Below are 18,844 nucleotides of genomic sequence, written 5' to 3'. Positions count from 1 at the left end.
TGTGCTGTATCCAATGTTCTTGCAAAGCCTGTTTTGTGAAGTTTGTGGACAACTTCCAAAATTAGCTGCTGATTGACCTGGCGAAGAACAAAACCCAGAAGGACATCCGGGACTTCTTCCATCTGTTAATCCGTGAATAAATTTCTAAAAATGAGTTTCTGGCTCTTTAACATGCTGATTTCATTTGTTTTTTGGGGCTACGAATTTCGGATGATACAAATATTTCACAGAATTTACGCAGCCCCTTGAGATCTGCATCGCTGAGGTTTTACTGTATGTGCATTTACTTCAGAAGGTTGTTTACACTGTGCTCTCCTTGTGTCTACTATTAACTCTGCTTGCTGAGTAAAATTTTCAGTAACAATTCTCTCTGTATGGTGCGTACCTGCACTAGAAAGCACTGTATGTTTATTTATATTTGAGTAAATCTAGGTCATAAACTAGACGTGTACAAAGAACACATGTGACAGCATGGGTGACAACTTCCAACTGGTTTTATACCTCTGTCACAAAGGCACAAAAATGCCATTAATTTGTTGATGCTTCAGTTTCCTAATGACATTTTTTTCGGTGAACCTGCCACATGTCCAAATTTAATGACATTTGATGCTGTGATGCTGGTGACAGTATCTTCTGAATTGAGCAATGTTGAGGTAGTGAATAAAAATCAGTATGCATTTACAAGTTTAGTTTGCCTGCATGAATATGAAATGTAAAAACAAGCATACTATGGTGCCGTTAGCTTGTGTTTGTTGCTATCCTTTAGGACGTTTGAACTAACTTTGGCCATTACATGTTCAATTTGAAGCACGAAAGCAAAATGGTGCCTGCGCTGTCGAAGCTGTTCCAATGCTTGCCTGGGGAAGTTTGTCGAGTACAACTCCTTGCAGGAGTGTTGTTGTAGAACATTATGTATGAATTATTTTTTACATGATAGAGGCGGTTTCAAGTACTTAAATTAATTTGCACTGGGCACGCTATGACATTGAGACTATGCATTTCTCAGTCGAATGAGTTCTGGTGAATGCATTAGATAATGAATGAAATTAAGGCAAATGATATTAGGTTTGTCCGTGTGGCATCGTGCAAATTTCATAAAAATATAAGGCATTAACAAATTAAGGCCATTTTCTGCACCAATGTGGCACAGGTATTGCTCGGGATTAGGTTCTGTCATGTGACATCCTGTCTTATGTCGTTCACTTGCAGTTTGCGCTGCAGGTTTCCTTAAATATGATACACCAACCAGCTTAAACCAAAACTCTGCTTTAACACTGTATGGTTCTTGTTGACAGGCACTGTGGCTCCTGGAGCCCCGGCAGGTGACACAAGCACAGCATGACGAGTTCTACCGCTACCTGTCAGGGGCATTTGATGTGCCTCGCTTCACAGTGCATTTTTGCACTGATGTGCCCCTCTCCATTCGATGTCTCCTGTACGTGCCCGAGGGCAAGCCCGGTCTCTTTGACATGAGTCGCGAGAAAGATGGTGTGGCCCTCTACTCGCGCAAGGTGAGCAGTGCCCATATGTGTCATAAACTGTATTTCCACTGCGGCGAGGTGTTCTGGGTCTTGAGAATTTCCTGAGCTCACTTGTACACATTTCACAGGTTATACACTCATTTAACCCTTTACTGCACCTTGTTGCATTTACGCAACATTCCGATGAACGGCGTTAAACCCAGAAGCAAAGTTCGTTTAAAGCTGCCTGTAGGCGTTGTTGCATTTCTGCAACATTCGTCTAAAAAACGCGCCCCTTTGTGCTGCCATCTGTGCTCATCCTTCGCATCTTCTACCAAAACAAACGTGGTGGAGGCTGCGCGCGCCCGCGGGCAGTGATATGGATAAGTTTTGCCACTTGTAAATGTATTTCTCCATAAGCCAAAGCCCCCAAAAAACGATGCTGCATGTTTTATTAGAATGTGAAGATATCTGCCCAGCAGTCGATTTAGGCACCACTGGACTCCTTGAAGCTCTTGGGTTCAGCGAGAGCAGGGGGGAGGTAAACATTTCCGCAATAGAGATTAGTAAGAGGCAATGGGAAGGTTGGTGGAAAAAGAAGTAGGGAAACGACAAAAAACGGAGACGTACAAAAACGAAGTTCACAATATGGGGTCAGAAAACTTGGTTATGGAAATTTATCACGCACTTCTTTTTTAACCTAGCTAGGACGTTAGGCAGTATATCGAGAGCTTGGTGGCGCAACTCACCGCCCCATTCTAAAGGGGATGCTCATAACATCTATCTGTCTATCCATCCATGCATCCACGGCAAGGGCTCTCCGTGCATCATAGAGTTTCTCACTATAACACCTAGAGGGAAATCTGGCGCCACCGTCTATGGGAGTTTCTTAAGGAGGCACCGTGCCATCATGGGAATGACGGTATATCTGTCTGCGAGGCTCGTGTTGACTGGTGTTGTACGAGGCTTCGTCTAAAACGTGGATATGGCTACACAAATAACGCATTCTCAAAGTAAAATCTTTATAAAATGTTTCCATTCATGCATATTACGTCTTTACTCACCTACAATGCATGACGAAGCGAAGAAAAGCAAGAACAGATGACAAAGTGTTTCAAAGCGATTGCGAACCTTGTCGTCTATCCTCCAACATTAGCGGCCCCCTGATACCTTTTACGTATCATATAATCGTACACGCAATAACAAGTTCTCACAGTTAAACAAAACATGTTTTTGCGTAATAATAAAACCAAAACAGCTTTTCCCGTGCTGTTTCAGTAGAAAATGAATCATTGTGACAGACAGAACGGTGCTTGCCAAGCGCGTCTTCAAGATGTCCTGTCTCTCCGAGAACGATGCCAATCCGAAGTCACAATATACCGGCATTCCCATGCATACCACAGCACAGCAGCGCCAGATTTCCCTCTAGGTAATGTAGTGAGAAACCCTATGCCGCGCATAATGGCGGTTCCCTAAAGTGAGCTTCTTTGCAATACAGCGGGGTTACGCGATCAAGCATTTGCTTTGTATTGCAGCGAAGCATACCAAGAGCGCGAAGTGGCCACTGTCATGGGACATAAATTGTGTTAAATACATGTGCTCGCACCCGCCGTCTCCTGTCATAGTATGGGCACTAAGATGCCTAATATGTGTGCTGGCAGGCCATTAAAACTGTTTGGGATGTTGCTGTGGCAATATGAGTCGTTGAGGGCAGTTAAAAGCATGCATTCGATTTATTCAGACGTTTTTGCGGTTCCTAGGCAGTCCAAAAGACCGGAAGTTGACTGTAGATGGGGGTGACATCTTTATGCTGCAGGCACTTTGTGGCCATTCAGAAAATTATCAAGTTTGTACTTCATTGATATTTCCTTGCTTACTGGGACTTTTTAAAACATTTGCCGTTTTGACACTACCAAGGCATATCAAGTTGAAGAATTGCAGGAATAATGTGCGTACCGCAGAAAATGTGCTGCGGGAATACAAAATTTCGAGTTGTCTTTAAAGGGGCCCTAAACCACTTTTTATTGAAGTTGCGAAATGCAGTCATAGTAAATAAGTTATTTCAGAAATACTTTCCCGCAAAAAGTACTTCAATGCATTCAGCAGAAGAAGTGGAGTTACTGCGCATCAAACATGCCCTTCGCAGTGCTTTGGCTCATTCTTCAATGCCATAGCCTTCATTGTGAAGAGTGAAGGCTATGGCAGAGTGGCCCACAATGTTTGCCTACCAAACGTTGCCATGGCACTCAGTTCAAATTTGATTTTGGATGTTCACGTACCGACCACTTTTTCATATTTTGGTCCTGTCATGCACGAAGCGTAGCCAAACATAGCAAACGTATTCGTCCTCAGTGAGCCACCATGCACTCAGCCACTGGACTCGTCGCAGCACCCTGCGGCAACCGCAGTATCTACGCCACCATCCAAGCTACATTCAACAGCAGCATTTGTTTTGTGTACGACAGGGCTAGAGCACACGACAGGAGCGCACGCTCCTGTCTGGCTGTGCTTTCATGGTGCAAACCAGCTTTGCCCTGCACCAACTTGACTGATGGACAGTAGCCACATCCAACTTGCACATTTTGAAGCGCTGTCAATAGCTTGATCACTATGATCACTGCCAAGGTGTCTAACCAGGAGCGACAAAGAGTGTACATGCGCTGTGAAGCATGTGTGTGGTTTGATCTTAAGTTTCGTGTGGTTCGAGGCTTGTTGAGTGTTCAAAACTACTAGAAAGTAGCGAGACCGCACAGCTACGACACTGGTAAATAGAGTGGCCAAAGTTTAATTCCCACGCGGGCGGCCACAGCCAAGCGTGAGCAGACGATAGTAGACTTCTTATGGAAGCGCGTTATTGTTATCGAAATTCGAAAGCATACTTTTGCTTAATTCAGCCTGTTTATTAAATTGCGTCAATAAATATACACAGTAACAGTAGAAAGAAGTGCACTGATCGAAACACCCTTCTTGATTGATTTCATCTATTGGCCAATAGCAGCTGCCTTTGAATCCACTATATTACAAAATGAAGAGTCCATAAAAGAGTGAGGAGCAGGCATCTGTCGAAAAGCAAGCGTTTGAAGGAAAGGTGACTTCACGCTCCGCTTGCGACATACACGCGCCATGCACAACTGCAAAATTTGGCTGAGATGTTCCCAGCAGCATATTGTCACGTGGTGGTGACGTTGAAGAACACAGTAGCAATACTGTGAAAGACAAAACTATTATTGGGCGAACCTGTGCCCACAAAAACAGGCTACACTTATAGCACAACGATATCGGTGAACACGGTCGGCGATCGGCGAAAATCTGATCAGCGGGTCCAGCGCGTCGGCTTTTATACAGTAGTCATTGAATGTTCCAAACTAATCTTTGGGTCCCACGTGCCTTCCATTAAGTTCTACACCATTCGCGTCACACAATGAAATCAGATAACACAATGTTTCGGCGACAACAGACAGCGGATAGAAGCATCGATAACTTTCCAGAAACTTCGGATACATGCAGGCGCGTCTTGCGCTGTGCGATAAGATTTGTTAGGTGCCGAAACGTGGTTGCCCGATAAATATAATTACACGTGTCAATATGCTATCCATGGATTGTGTTTTTTTGCCAAGTTAAAAGGGTGTTTCAGGGCCCCTTTAAAGTTCCGTAACACATTTTTGTGATTACCATTGCAGTCTCTAAAATGCTTTAGTTAAACTTTAGGATTATTGCTGTAAACAAATGTGCCAACATTTCTTCTTGAAGCTTTGAACTCATATGGAGTTTAAAGATGCTAATGCAAGAGCTGTGTCTTACTGCAACACATGGAGATGTAGAAAAGCCTGCAAAGGGTGCAAAAAAATGTCCCATAGTAATGGGAAAAACCTCAGTACTAGAAAACATTTCAAGGTTATAAGAAAAGGAGCAGAGTTTAAAGAATCTGTATAACCCATACATTATCCTGTTGTTTCATTAGCTGATAAAAAATTTGTCAGAAAAACATTTAGAATAAGGAGGTGCACTCATTGCGCAGGTCTTTTTTTTTTCATTTCTTTTGTTTTGATATTTAGACAAATTTATGTATTTGGTCCCTGCACAAGGCCAATTCATACTGTATTATAACACATCTTATTTCACTGTTATACAGCATAAGCACAGTTCTGCATAACCGGTCTATACTTGGAGGTGATTTGACCTTGAGTGTATTATAAGAATGCTGGATGGAAATGTGCCTGTGACGGTCCTTTGGCTAGGTGCTGATCAAGCCAAGGGCAGAAATCCTCCCCAAGTGGCTGCGTTTTGTCACGGGCATTGTCGAGAGTGAAGACATTCCTCTGAACCTGAGCCGAGAGCTGCTGCAGGACAGCGCACTCATCCGAAAGATTCGCACCATCATTGTTGGACGACTCATCAAGCACCTGGCACGCTGCGCGGAAAAGGAACCGGAAAGCTACAGTCGCTTTTACCGGGACTACGGGGTTTTCCTTAAGGAGGGCATCTTAGCCACTCATGAACAGGTGGGTGTTTATGGTCGTACCACTCTGCTGGAGAGTCAAGTCGTCAATTTTATCTAAAAAATTATGTAGGAGTTACATGGTAGAAATGTATATTACAGCAGAAATTCCCATAGTTTCGAAAAAACTGACAAGGGGATTGTCTATGATTGCGTAAATAGGGTAATTTTACGAAGACGGCAAGCAGTAATAAAGCTGCTGACATGGGAAGAATATAAATAATAAGTTTACCAATATAATTGGTACATGCAATAAAGTAATCAAAGCACAAACATGTGAACAAGCAGATTAACTACAAAGAGTAACAAGAATAACCTGCGTGACGTAACTCAATTTATTGTCTGAACTGTCAAATAGGTAAACAAGAACAATAATATGCAGTAAAGAAATCAGTCAGAAAATAGTCTTAAGGAGGCAGGTCTGCTCGTGCCTTCTTGAAAAATGAGAATGGAGATCAGGAAAGCAGATTTGTCACATTGTTTGTCACATTGCACTAAAGCAGAATGATAAGTTATGTTGCATTGGTAAATTGCACTTCTGTAATACCAGAAATGTCAGTTTTTCCATGAGCACAGTCTTGTAAAGCTGGAAAATATGCATAAACAAAAGATGCGCTTGAAGTTCTTAGCTACTCATGAATGGTACGAAATTTTGACAGTGTCTTCTTCGGACTACCTAGTTCATAATTTATCGATAGACAAAGATTACATTACATCCTAAAGGAATCAAAGCGGTCAACTGAAGTTTCCTGTTTGGCATCATTCACTTTTGACAACTGCAGGCAGAGAAGGAGGAGATAGCACAGCTTCTGAGGTTCGAGTCGTCGCAGCAGCCAGCTGGTGAAACAGTGACCCTGCCCGAATACTGTGGACGCATGAAGGAGGGGCAGCGCGACATCTACTACCTGGCCGCTCCAAGTCGTCAGTTAGCGGAGGCATCCCCATACTTTGAGGCAGTGCGTGCACGAGACGTCGAGGTGCTTTTCTGCCTCGAGCCATACGATGAGTTGGTGCTGGTGCAGCTGCGGCAGTTCAGTCGCAAGAATATCACCTCAGTGGAGAAGGAGATGCGCAGGGACGCCGAGGAGATCCACGAAGAACCAGCTGAGGTGCAAGGCCTGGCCGAGTGGCTCAAGGCAGAACTAGGGCCCATGGTGCACAAGGTGAGTCACCTTCATGACTGTTTAGGCTTGTTAGTATGGCACATTTTGGAAAAGTGTTTTTATCGCAACTACATGGCATAGAAGAGAAGATGCACAAGACAGAGGGCTAACTTTCAACAGTTCATGGAAACAGTGATACAGGTAAAGCCACTTATAACAATATTCAAGTTCCACCAAAATTCATTTTTTATAACTGGGTTGCATGAAAAAATCAAAATAGGAAGCTGGCAGAGCTGATGTGACAAAACTAATGGTAGAGATGCCAGTGTCCCTCCCCACCACCTTCCTCCATCCGGCTGCTAATTGTGTTCACTCGTTTAACTGCTTCCTTGGCGCTCCGATCGCGCGTAACAAGCCGTGGCTTTTGGCATTAAAGAATGACACTGCTATAACAACTGTAAAGAGGTGTCACAGGTGGCAGGCGATATGTGAGTACCGCTGAGGTATCGCTGTGGTGGCCCCAAAAGGGGACTTTTAAAAATTCCGAGAACGCTGCCGCAGCAGCCTGTTAGCTCGAGAAATCTGGAAGAAACACTGAGGTGAGATCACCAAAAGCATCTTGACACATACTTCTCACTCGCTTGCATGAGAAAACCCTACGTCCCTCAGCCTTACATGCTTTACGTGAAGCTTGCCGACATTCCTTCTTCAAAGCATCCAGTTGCTCCATGTAGTGCAGTGGAAGGGTCCTCGTGAAAATGAAGCCCTGGAGGGACTGAATCATCTGGTGGACCTCCTGTGAGGACAATGCTGAGGCAGCCTGCCATACCATGTCATCGCTGCCGTCGTTGCCGTCGCAATCTGATGCAAGCGCACATTTGCGACGATCGCCTCATCGGTTAGAAACACTTAGTCTTCAAATCTATAGCCACTGCTTTCTTTTCGCCGGCAATGTCATGCATTGCCGATGATCAGCGGGTGGATCAGTCATCTTCCGTTTCGGCAGTGAGTCAACTGAGGCTGAGAAACCGCGTGGCCAGAAACAATTTTGACGCAACCAACAAAGACGAACGCACACAATTAAGCTGTTTTCAGAACTGCACTGAATGAGGAGCCAGTAAACAACATGCAAACAGCACAGTTGGCGTGGTCCATTTGTGTTTCAAAGGGTGGGGGGCTTGAGCTATGGGCGCAGCCCGTTTGTTTTCGGAGGAGTGGAAGGGTGACGGGAGAGTGGCACGTGGAGAAGGCTTGAAAGTGAGCATGTGGCGGCTGTTGGAGCAGTGGGTTCGAACTTCTCATTTTCTTTGTTCTTTTCAAGGATTTTGCATTTCGCTACCTTTCGGCATGGACACCCAGCAGCCAGACTTGATCGTTATAACCGATAATGTGACATCAGGGCATTGTAGTAAGCAGGTTATTTCACCATAGAAAACATACAAGGCTTGACGGTGCAGCAACTTCTCATTGTTATAATCGATATATTGTTCAAACTGGTATCGTTATGTGGGTTCGACTGTAATGTCATATTGTAGTGATGGAAAGAATGAGGAAGTGTCTCAAGTGGCGTAAACTCTCTCCTTTTCGGGCAGAGTTGTGGCCAGAAAATCAAGTAGCATACAAGTACAGTAAGACCTCTTTAATTCGGAAAATTGAATAATTCAGACTTGTCCACTGGTCCCGACAGGTGTATGCATTATTTAGTGCAATCAAACTGTTGTTAATTCAGTGGTATTTGACTGCACATTGGTTAATTCAGACAGCTGTCGGAGCTCAGTGAGCGCAGAGTGCTGCAAATGTATGACACAAGAGAGCAAGAACAGTGCTAACGTCCAACCAAAGTGAAGTGGCGGAGTCTGCATTGCCATAATAACCTGTAAAGGCCCTTCCTCTGTCGGTGATGAGGACTTCTAGGACACCATGTCGCAGCAGGCTGTTCTCAACAAAGAATTTCGCCACTTTGGCTGCACTACCTTTCGGCAGAGCTTTCGTTTGAGCAACGCAGGTGAGCTAGCCCATCGCCACGACGATCCACTTGTTTCAGGTTGTTGACGTCAGAAAGGGTCCCAACAAACCCATCCTGATCTGCTGAAATGATCGGCAAGGAGGCTCGATCAGCTGTAGTAATCCCACTGGCCTGTCGTCGCTGACAGTCTCAGCATGTCTTGACGTAACAGCCGATGTCGGCGGTCAGGCGCGGCCAGTAATAATACTTTGCCTGTATCCTCGATAGTGTCCAGGAGAAACCCAGGTGTCCAGTGGTCGGATCGTTACGTAGGGCGTGCAGTACTTCTGGACACAACGCTGAGGGAACAACATGGTAGTTGGCATGGATTGGTGAGAAGTTCTTCTTTACGAGTAGGTTGTTTTGAAGCGAGAACGATGGCAATCCTCGCTTAAATGCCCTAGGGACAATGTCGGCATGCCCTTCCAAATACTCCACGAGGTTTCTCAGCTCCGGCTCTGCTCGTTGCTGTTCAGCGAAGTCTTCCGTGCTTAATATTCCAAGGAAGGCGTTGTCATCCTTGTCATGTTGCGGCGGCGAGTCAATGGGAGCGCGTGATAAGCAATCGGCATCAGAGTGTTTTCGTCCGGACTTGCAGGTTACAGTGATATGCTCCACCGCGCCAGCCGTCCTGAAGGGTTCTTTAAATTCGCTAACCAACACAACGCGTCATGGTCGCTGACGACTTTGAATGGCCTGCCATATAGGTAGGGGCAAAATTTTGCTGCAGTCCAAATGATGGTAAAGCATTCCTTTTCGGTTATAGAATAATTGCCTTCCGTTTTTGACAACGACCGGCTAGTGTAAACTATCACGCATTCTAGTACGTCTTTTCTCTGGACTAGGATGGCACTAAGGCCTAGCCTACTGGCGTCTGTGTGTATTTCTGTATCAACGTCGTCGTCGAAATGCGCAAGTACCGGTGGCAACTGCATGTGTCGTTTGAGTTCTTCAAATGCATCGGCCTGCAGTATTTACCACTTGAACTTGACATCACATTTCGTCAGATGTGTCAACGGCTTAGCGATGCGTGAAAAGTTCTTGACAAAGTGCCTGTAGTAGGCATATATGCCAAGGAATCTACGCACTGCCTTCTTGTCGATGGTCTGCTGGAAGTTTGCGATGGCGGCTGTTTTCTGTGGGTCGGGACGGACTCCAGACTTGCTGATGACGTGTCCTAGGAACAGAAGCTCATCGTAAGCGAAGCGGCACTTCGACAACTTCAGAGTGAGCTTTGATGACTTGATGGCCTCTAGTATGGTCGCAAGACGCCTAAGATGATCACCGAAATTTCCGGCGAAGAAGACATCATCCAAGTAAACAAGACAGGTCTGCCACTTCAATCCTACTAACACCATGTCCATGACGTGCAGAAATGTTGCAGGCACTGAGCACATTCCGAATGGCATGCCCTTGAACTCGTAGAGGCCGTGTGGCGTGATGAAGGCGGTATTTTTGTGATCTCTCTCGTCTACTTCTATTTGCCAGTAGCCAGACTTGAGATCAATCGACAAGAAGTATTTAGTGTTGCAGAGCCGATCCAATGCGTCGTCCATGGTAGAGGGTATACATCCTTCTTTGTGATCTTGTTCAGTTAATGATAATCGATGCAGAAATGTAAGGTTCCATCCTTTTTCTTCACCAAGACAACAGGGGATGCCCACAGGCTTTTTGACGGCTGGATGATGTCGTCGCACAGCATTTCGTCGAATTGTTGTCTTATAGCTTCACATTCTTGCATCGAAGTTTGGTAAAGGCACTGGCGGAGTGATCGAGCGCACTCTTTGGTGATTATCCGATGCTTTGCGGCTGGTGTTTGTAGGAATTCTCAATGACGTCGAAAAGCAGTCTTTGTATCATCGGAGCAGACTTCTGAGCTGTTGCTGCTTAATCATGGGGAGACTTGGATTTATGTAGGAAGTCTGGTAGGGGAACTATGGTCATCGGGGTATATGCGGAAGAATCTGAAAGAACAAATGCATTGCTGGTTTCCAGAATTTCCTCAATGTATGCTATCATTGTGCCCTTGTTGATGTGCTTGAACTCCTGGCTGAAGTTTGTCAGCAACACTTCAGTTTTCCCTCCATGCAGTCGAGCGATCCCTCTTGCGACGCAAATTTCCCGGTCTAGCAGTAGACGTTGGTCACCCTCGATGACGCCTTCTACATCGGCAGGTGTTTTATGCCAACGGAAGTGACAATGCTGGAGCAAGCCGGGATGCCGACTTGATTTTCGAGCACACTCAAGGCATAGTGACTACGAAAATTCTCTGGCGGTATTGCTTGGTCTTGGATAGCGCTATCGACTTCGACTTCTGGTCAATGGTTGCGCTGTGTTGGTTCAGAAAGTCCATGCCGAGAATTACGTCTCGTGAGCACTGTTGAAGGATAACGAAAGTGGCAGGGTAGGTGCGACCGTTAACGGTAATTCTGGCCATGCAGATTCCAGTTGGTGTTATCAGGTGTCCCCCAGCTGTACGGATTTGAGGGCCTTCCCATGCATTCTTAACTTTCTTCAACTGGGTGGCAAAGGGTCCACTCATAACAGAGTAATCGGCTCCTGTGTCCACTAAGCCATCATGTCACTGCGTGGCCATCGAGAAGCACGTCGAGGTCAGTGGTTCTTTGGCTTGCGTTGCAGTTAGGTTTTGGCGTTGGATCACAGTTGCATCTTGTTGATCTCAAGCTGGAACGACGTATCGTCAAGTCATGTTTCGTTGGCGTATTCTTTGCTTCCAGGCTTCGTCGGGATGGCGGCGTCTCGATATATTGTTGAGAAGGACTTTTCGGCGTCTTAGGCGGTGGCGGAGGATCTTCATCAGTTCGACAAACAGAAATCGCACCTCCATCGGTTGATGCTTTTAGTTTTCCGGATATGGGCCCGCAGACTAGCCCTGGGCGGGGCCAGTGTATGGTTGGCACTGCGGCGACAGGTAGTGAGTGGCCTGGTGACGGCGAACGGGACAATCGTCGAGGGCTCCACTGAGTGGTGGCGAGGTAGTCGGCAATATCGCGAGGTCGTTCACCAAGCTGTGGTCGCAGCATGTTAACGGCGAACCCTCGCAGTCCCATCTCCCGGTATAGGCATCGGCAGTAGACTTGACCCACGTCTCTGCAGTGGTAACAAAGCGGGCGGTGGTCAGGAGCACACCAGACGTCTGTCTTCTTCCGGTAGTTTCGCTGGATGATGGGTGGGCGAGCTGGCGGCGGCGGACAGCGGAACTTCGTCATTACAGCGCTCTTGCGCGGGCGTGGAGTGTCACTTTGACGGCAAGCGACAGCTGCGTAGGTCATCGTTTGCAGCTGGGGCTGTGGCGATGACGGTTGCACTTCAGTAACCCCAAGTGATTGCTGAACCTCCTCTTCACTATGTTGGCGATTAAGGCCACTTGAGGCTGCGACCTAGGGAAGAGCTGCAGTTCCTCACGAACGACCGCTCTGATTGTCTCTCGCAAGTCTTATTGCCGCATGATTGAACATCGGTGTAGTTTCGGCGGTTGTACTGCCTTGTCCGCATATCGAGCGTCTTCTCAATGGCTGTTGCTTCGGAAACAATTTCAGCAATGTCCTGGGTGGGTTGCGTATCAATCAATCTGGCGAAGAGCTCACACATGAGGAACCGAATTTTCTTCTCCTCGGGCATATCCGGATCGGTGGGCGGAACGGGTGCGTCATCTCCTCGGTAAAGATCGCTATGGTCTCATTGGGTAATCGTACTCGGGCTTCTAGCATAGCTTCGGCCCTTTCCTTGCACACCATGCTTGTAAAAGTCCGCAGCAAGCCACTACGCAATAAGTCCCACGTTCTTAGGGTCAACTCTCGATTCTCGAACCACATTCTGATGGCGTCTTCTAAGGTGAAGTATACATGCCGCAGCTTGTCTTCTGAGTCCCAGTTGTTGAAAGACGCGATTCGTTCGTAGGTCTCTAGCCACGATTCTGGGTCTTCAGTCGATGATTTGTGGAAAGATGGTGGGTCTTGAAGTTGTTGCAGCAGAATGGGGGACACTGGGGCAGCCATTGGGGTTGTCTTGGCCACGCTCTTCTTGGTCTTCTCAGGTGCATGAATGAACCAGCACCTCCACCAGATGTCCAAGTGACAGTAAAGAACACAGTAGGAATACTGTAAGAGATGAAACTAACTTTTATTGGGCGAACCTGTGCCCACAGAAACAGGCTACACTTAAAGCACAACGATGGCTGCGAACACAGTCGGCGTTCGGCGAAATCTGATCAGCGGGTCAGTCAAGCGCGTTGACTTTTATACATCAGTCGTCGAATGTTCCAGCGTAATCACTGAGACCAGCGTGTCTTCCACAAAGTTCTACACTATTCGCGTTGTGCATACAGCAATCAGATTACACAAGGTTCAGTAACAGACCGCGGATAAAACCATCGATAACATTGCAGAAACTTCCGATACATGCAGGCACGTCCTGCGCTGTGCGATAACATTTGTTAGGCAATGAAACGTGGTCACCTGATAAAGATAAGCAAGTACACGTGTCAATAGCAACCGCAGTTTTGTCTGGAGTGGTTGTGGCAAACAGTAGTTTTGTTCTGACTCAGTGTGTATGCCCGTCACTTGCCTTCAAAACTGCACAGTCGTCATCCGTGATCACGTCGATAGTGACTGTGCTTTCTTCCGCAGTTGTTGCAGTCAATGGTACTTCGTTTTGACTCAGTGCATGCATCGGCGGCATGCCTTAAGAACTCCGAGGTTGCCGCCCATGATCGTGTCGATAGTGGTCGTAATTTCATCCACAGCGGTTGCGGATGAAATTCTCAAACGCTGCAGATGAACTCGGTACAATGTTCTCGAGGTTGAAGAGCGCCGGCTTTATCGAGATGGACGGACAATCTGTTGACGACCAGTTTACCGGCTAAAAAATAACCGGAACATGTGTGCAGTAGTGAAAAGCGTGTCCCAAGTGAAGACGCATGCCGCAGCGGCGCTGTAAAGGAAGTCGCGACGCTTGCATCGTTGCGAGCACAAGTCACTTAACGAGATGACAAGAATCGCAGCTTCCACATTGCTTTTGGGCAAAATAGAGTTCATGATAGAATGTGTAAATGCAACTAAATGAGGACGTAGAAAAAAAAAACACACACAGAGACAGCACTACTTTCAACTATACATTATTTTTGCACGAACCGATAAATGTGTGACGAATGAGCAGAAGCAAAAGAGTCAAAGAAGAACAGTGTTGCATATCGAAGAATTGTAATGTGTCTAAGGCATGATCAAAACATACACTGCAATAGTTACAGCAGTAAACCGAGAAATTGTATCTCTTTTTCATACACAGTAAAACCTGTAGTTCCGTTTTAAAAGTAGTAAAGTCAAATCCCCGACTCAGCAGCCATTGAACATGTGTTTTGTATCCGGATAAGTACGAACCAGCTTATTGGTTACGCATCGGTTAAAACATAGCGTTTCCCCTTTTCGTAGCGTAAACACGGCGGGTTGTAAGGTGAAGGGTAGAAACCATGAACGGTGGCGGTCGGAGCCATGGTCAAGCCCCGGCTGACGGGCTCCCCATCTGTTTACCAGGTGGGGGACTCCGGGACCTTCTTGTGTCTATAAGGGTGAAACACAGGTGACACAATAGGAACCCTTAATCCATACATGCCGCATGGATTCTCAATTTCCCCCTCTAAAAAAAAACGATCGGAACCGGAAACGGTACCGCACCGAAGCAATCAAAGTTGCAACTCAGAAATGTGCTGAAAATTTTCCACAGTTCCTGATAGTTCACGCTGTTGAGCAAAACGCTCCCGTGGCCACTCTATCAGTGTTTGTAATACAGAAATGGCTAGTAGCTAACATAGGCGAAGAATATGAAGCAAAAAAACTGTCCTCAGGAGATCTGCTTGTAGAAGTCAAATCCAAAAAGCAAAGTGATGCGCTACTCGCACAAAAGAAGCTTGCTGACCTTACCATTACTGTAACCCCTCACAGAAGCCTGAACAGCGTTCAGGGAGTAATTTCTGAGCGGCTGCTAATGACAGAGAACGAAAATGAGCTCCTCGAGAATTTGCGAGACCAAGGAGTAACGTCCCTTCGCCGCATAAATATAAGGCGCAACGGCGAAGAAAAAACAACACCTCACATCGTACTAACATTCGGCAGCACTCGCTTGCCCGAGTCTGTCCGGGTTGCATTCATCAGGTGCCCAGTGCGCCCATACATCCGTAACCCTAGGAGATGTTTCAAATGCCAAAGGTATGGGCGTGGCAGCAACACATGTAGAGGCAAGGAGACCTGTGCCAAATGCGCCGAAACCGAGCACAATACTGACAACTGCCAAGCAAGTGAAACAAAGTGTGCAAATTGCAACGGTCCACATGCAGCGTACTCACGAACCTGTGAAGTATTCAAAAAAGAAAAACAAATAATCAATCTAAAAGTACGAGAAAACATATCTTACCCTGAGGCAAGGAAAAAGTTCACTCAAGAGACATCCAGGTCATATGTTGACGCCGTGCGCCGGGGGGCCGAGCGGCGTCTGGTGACAGTGGGCACACAGTACACCATTGTTGATGTGTGCCTGCCCCGTCCCCCACCCGAACGGCACTCCGGTGTCGGCACCATTGACATCCCGGAGGTGCACCTGACGGCGGCCTCTGGCGCAACCAAAGTTAGTGGGAGTGGCGACACACCACTCCAACTTCAGGCCACTGCCCAGGCAGGGCCATCCACAACTATGACAGGTGCAGCCAAGGCTGCCATACTACCACACAAGAAAGGCTCGCTGGCCCCTGAGCCGGTAGGCCGCAGGGCTTCCCCCCATCGGGAGAAGCCACAAATCCGTACCCCCGCGGAAACCCATCACCTCGCTGGAGGCGATGGATATAAGCAGTAGCCCGCCGCCGCTGCTGCGGCGGCGCAACTCCCTTGAATACAAAAAGGGAGGAAAAACTCCAATAACGGGCCCCACAAAACCGGGAGCATAGCTTTTGAAATACATCCGTCAAAGTTATTCGGTATGGCGTTCCTAATTCACTGGAACTGTCGAGGTATATTAAAAAATTACGGTGACATAAAAGATATTCTTTCTGTATATTCCCCGGTTGTTTTGTGTCTCCAGGAGACAAACTTGGGATCAAAACATAAAAATATTTTAAGTAAATAGAAAGTCTTTCGTCACGACCGAGAGCAAGCAAATAGGCTCTCTGGAGGTACTGCCATAGTTGTTCAAAGTAGTGTGGCTACTCGTGAAGTCAAGCTTCAGACTACATTTGAAGCCGTTGCAGTGTCTGTAGTACACTTTAAAACAATTACAGTATGCTCCGTATATATCCAACCACACCTGACAGTAACGCTCCATGACTTAGAAGACCTTTTAAAACAATTACCAGAGCCATATCTGTTAGTCGGCGATTTTAATGCTCACTCCAACTTGTGGGGAAGCGAACAAACGGACACTAGAGGCCGTATTTTAGAAGATTTTATTCTCTGTAATAATATATGCCTGCTCAACAGGGGCAAACATACATACTGCTCTCCAAGCTCAGGAAAATGGAGCTCCATAGATTTGTCTCTTACGTCGCCTTCTGTTTTTAATGCTTTTAAATGGGATGTCTTGGACAACCCGTATGGTAGCGATCATTTACCTGTTATTATCAACCTTACATCATCCCCGCAAATCATCCCTACAAAACCACAACGTTGGAAGCTCCATTTGGCCGACTGGGCGCTGTTTCAAGAAAATGCCAGCTTAGAAAAAATAGATCTACATAATTTAGGTATAGATGAACTTAATGAAATTGTCACAAACTACATTATTTCTGCCGCGCTCCTGGCCATACCTCAATCTTCTGGAGTGGTGAAACAAAGCCACAAAACCTGGTATACAAAGGAATGTAGATTAGCAAAAAAGAAACAGAACAAAGCATGGGGAAACTTTCGAAGGTACCCCACGCAGAAAAATCTCATAGACTTTAAAAAGGCAAGAGCACAAGCCCGATATATCCGTTGTAGAACCGAAAAGACTTCGTGGCAAAATTACGTAACTTCCATAAATAGCTCAACCACATCAAAAGAAATGTGGGAGAAGGTACGAAAGCTAGATGGTAAATACTCCCCTTTCACACTTCCCCTTCTAACAGCCCCTGGTAAACAGACAAACATCGAAGAACAGGCAAACATTTTAGGTGAATATTTTTCAGCAGTTGCCAGCTCATCAAACTACACAGAATCATTTCTTACGCACAAAAACACAGCCGAGAAACAAAGACTCCCTACAAGTGGATATACAAATGAACCGTATAATAAATTATTCACAGTTCATGAAATCAACACAGTCTTGTCCGCTGGTAAACAGACTGCACCCGGCCCTGACAGAATACACTATCAAATGCTGTCCCACCTCTCTGAACCTGCCGTAGAGGCACTCTTAAGTTTTTTTAATAAGGTGTGGGTATCGGGTAAACTACCCGAAGCCTGGAAGAAGGCCATCATCGTTCCATTTTTAAAGCCCGAAAAACCACCAACCTCTCCCAGTAGTTACAGGCCCATAGCGCTCACCAGCTGCCTCGCAAAATCCTTTGAGAGTATCGTGAATATAAGATTAACCTTCGTGCTAGAAGTTCGTGACCTTCTCGATGCCCATCAGTGTGGTTTCAAAAAGGCGTGCTCCACAACAGACCACCTGGTTCGTCTTGAAAATACTGTCCGTGAAGCCTTTATACACAAACAACAATGTCTCGCTGTCTTTTTCGATTTAGAGAAAGTTTACGACACAACCTGGAGGTACGGAATTCTTCGCGATTTGGCTGAACTTGGCATTCGTGGCAGGATGCTGAACTGCCTAAAAGACTTCCTGTCAAACCGTTCATTCCATGTACGTCTCGGTTCAACCCTGTCGAGAATTTTCATTCAAGAAAATGGAGTGCCCCAAGGGAGTGTTTTAAGCACGACCCTCTTTGTTGTTAAAATGAATTCAATCAGTAAAATAATCCCAAGGTCAATTATGTATTCAATCTATGTCGACAATCTTCAGATAGCTTGCACATCCTCAAACATAACAACATGCGAAAGACAAGTGCAGTTAACAATAAATAAACTTTCAACGTGGGCTGACCGAAATGGTTTCCGGTTCTCCCCACAGAAAACAGTGGCCATCCTTTTTTCACTCAAACGTGGCCTACAGACAGATCCTAGACTATACCTGAACGAAGCGGAATGGCCGGTAAAAAGTGAACACAAATTTCTGGTCATAACTTTTGACAGAAAACTGACCTTCTTGCCGCACATAAAGAAGCTGAAGAAGAAAACGTCCCAATCATTAAACATATTAAAGGTGCTTTCACATAAACGCTGGGGGGCTGATAGGACCTGCCTTTTACACATCTACCGCAGTATAGTTCGCTCTTGCCTCGATTACGGGTGCATAGTATACAACTCAGCTCGACCGTCCTACCTGAAGCAATTAGATCCAGTTCATAACTCAGGTCTGCGCCTTGCAAGTGGGGCATACAGGACATCACCCATAAACAGCCTACATGTCGAATGTAACGAACCAGCCCTCGCAGATAGAAGAGCCATGCTCACATGTGCATATGTCCTAAAAACCCGTTCACTACCAAAACATCTATGCTACTCCATAGTTACGAAGTGCCCGTCTAAGCAGCTTTTTAACAACAAACCGAATGCGACGAGACCCCTTATTCTCAGATTTGAAGAAATTTGCCAGGAATTAGGTATTCTAGACACACTGCCCGATGTTGCCCAGAGAACCGAGCCACTACTACCTTGGCACACCTTTCCCAGTGTAG

The 18,844-nt window shown here is 46.1% G+C and overlaps 1 protein-coding gene across 1 annotated transcript in view; it reads left to right on the top strand.

The window, feature by feature from the left end:
- The window catches only part of Trap1 (TNF receptor associated protein 1), a 67,297-nt gene that overhangs the window by 43,786 nt on the left and 4,667 nt on the right, over positions 1–18,844 (top strand). Inside the window, exons 4-6 of the mRNA XM_050182384.3 lie at positions 1,296–1,511; positions 5,699–5,962; positions 6,741–7,121. Coding sequence (XP_050038341.1) covers positions 1,296–1,511; positions 5,699–5,962; positions 6,741–7,121 — 861 coding nt within the window. The remainder of the gene's footprint in view (positions 1–1,295; positions 1,512–5,698; positions 5,963–6,740; positions 7,122–18,844) is intronic.

This window comes from Dermacentor andersoni, chromosome 7 (genome assembly GCF_023375885.2).
Source record: "Dermacentor andersoni chromosome 7, qqDerAnde1_hic_scaffold, whole genome shotgun sequence".
NCBI classification, from domain to species: Eukaryota; Metazoa; Arthropoda; class Arachnida; order Ixodida; family Ixodidae; genus Dermacentor; species Dermacentor andersoni.
This window is presented reverse-complemented; position numbering and strand designations above follow the sequence as displayed.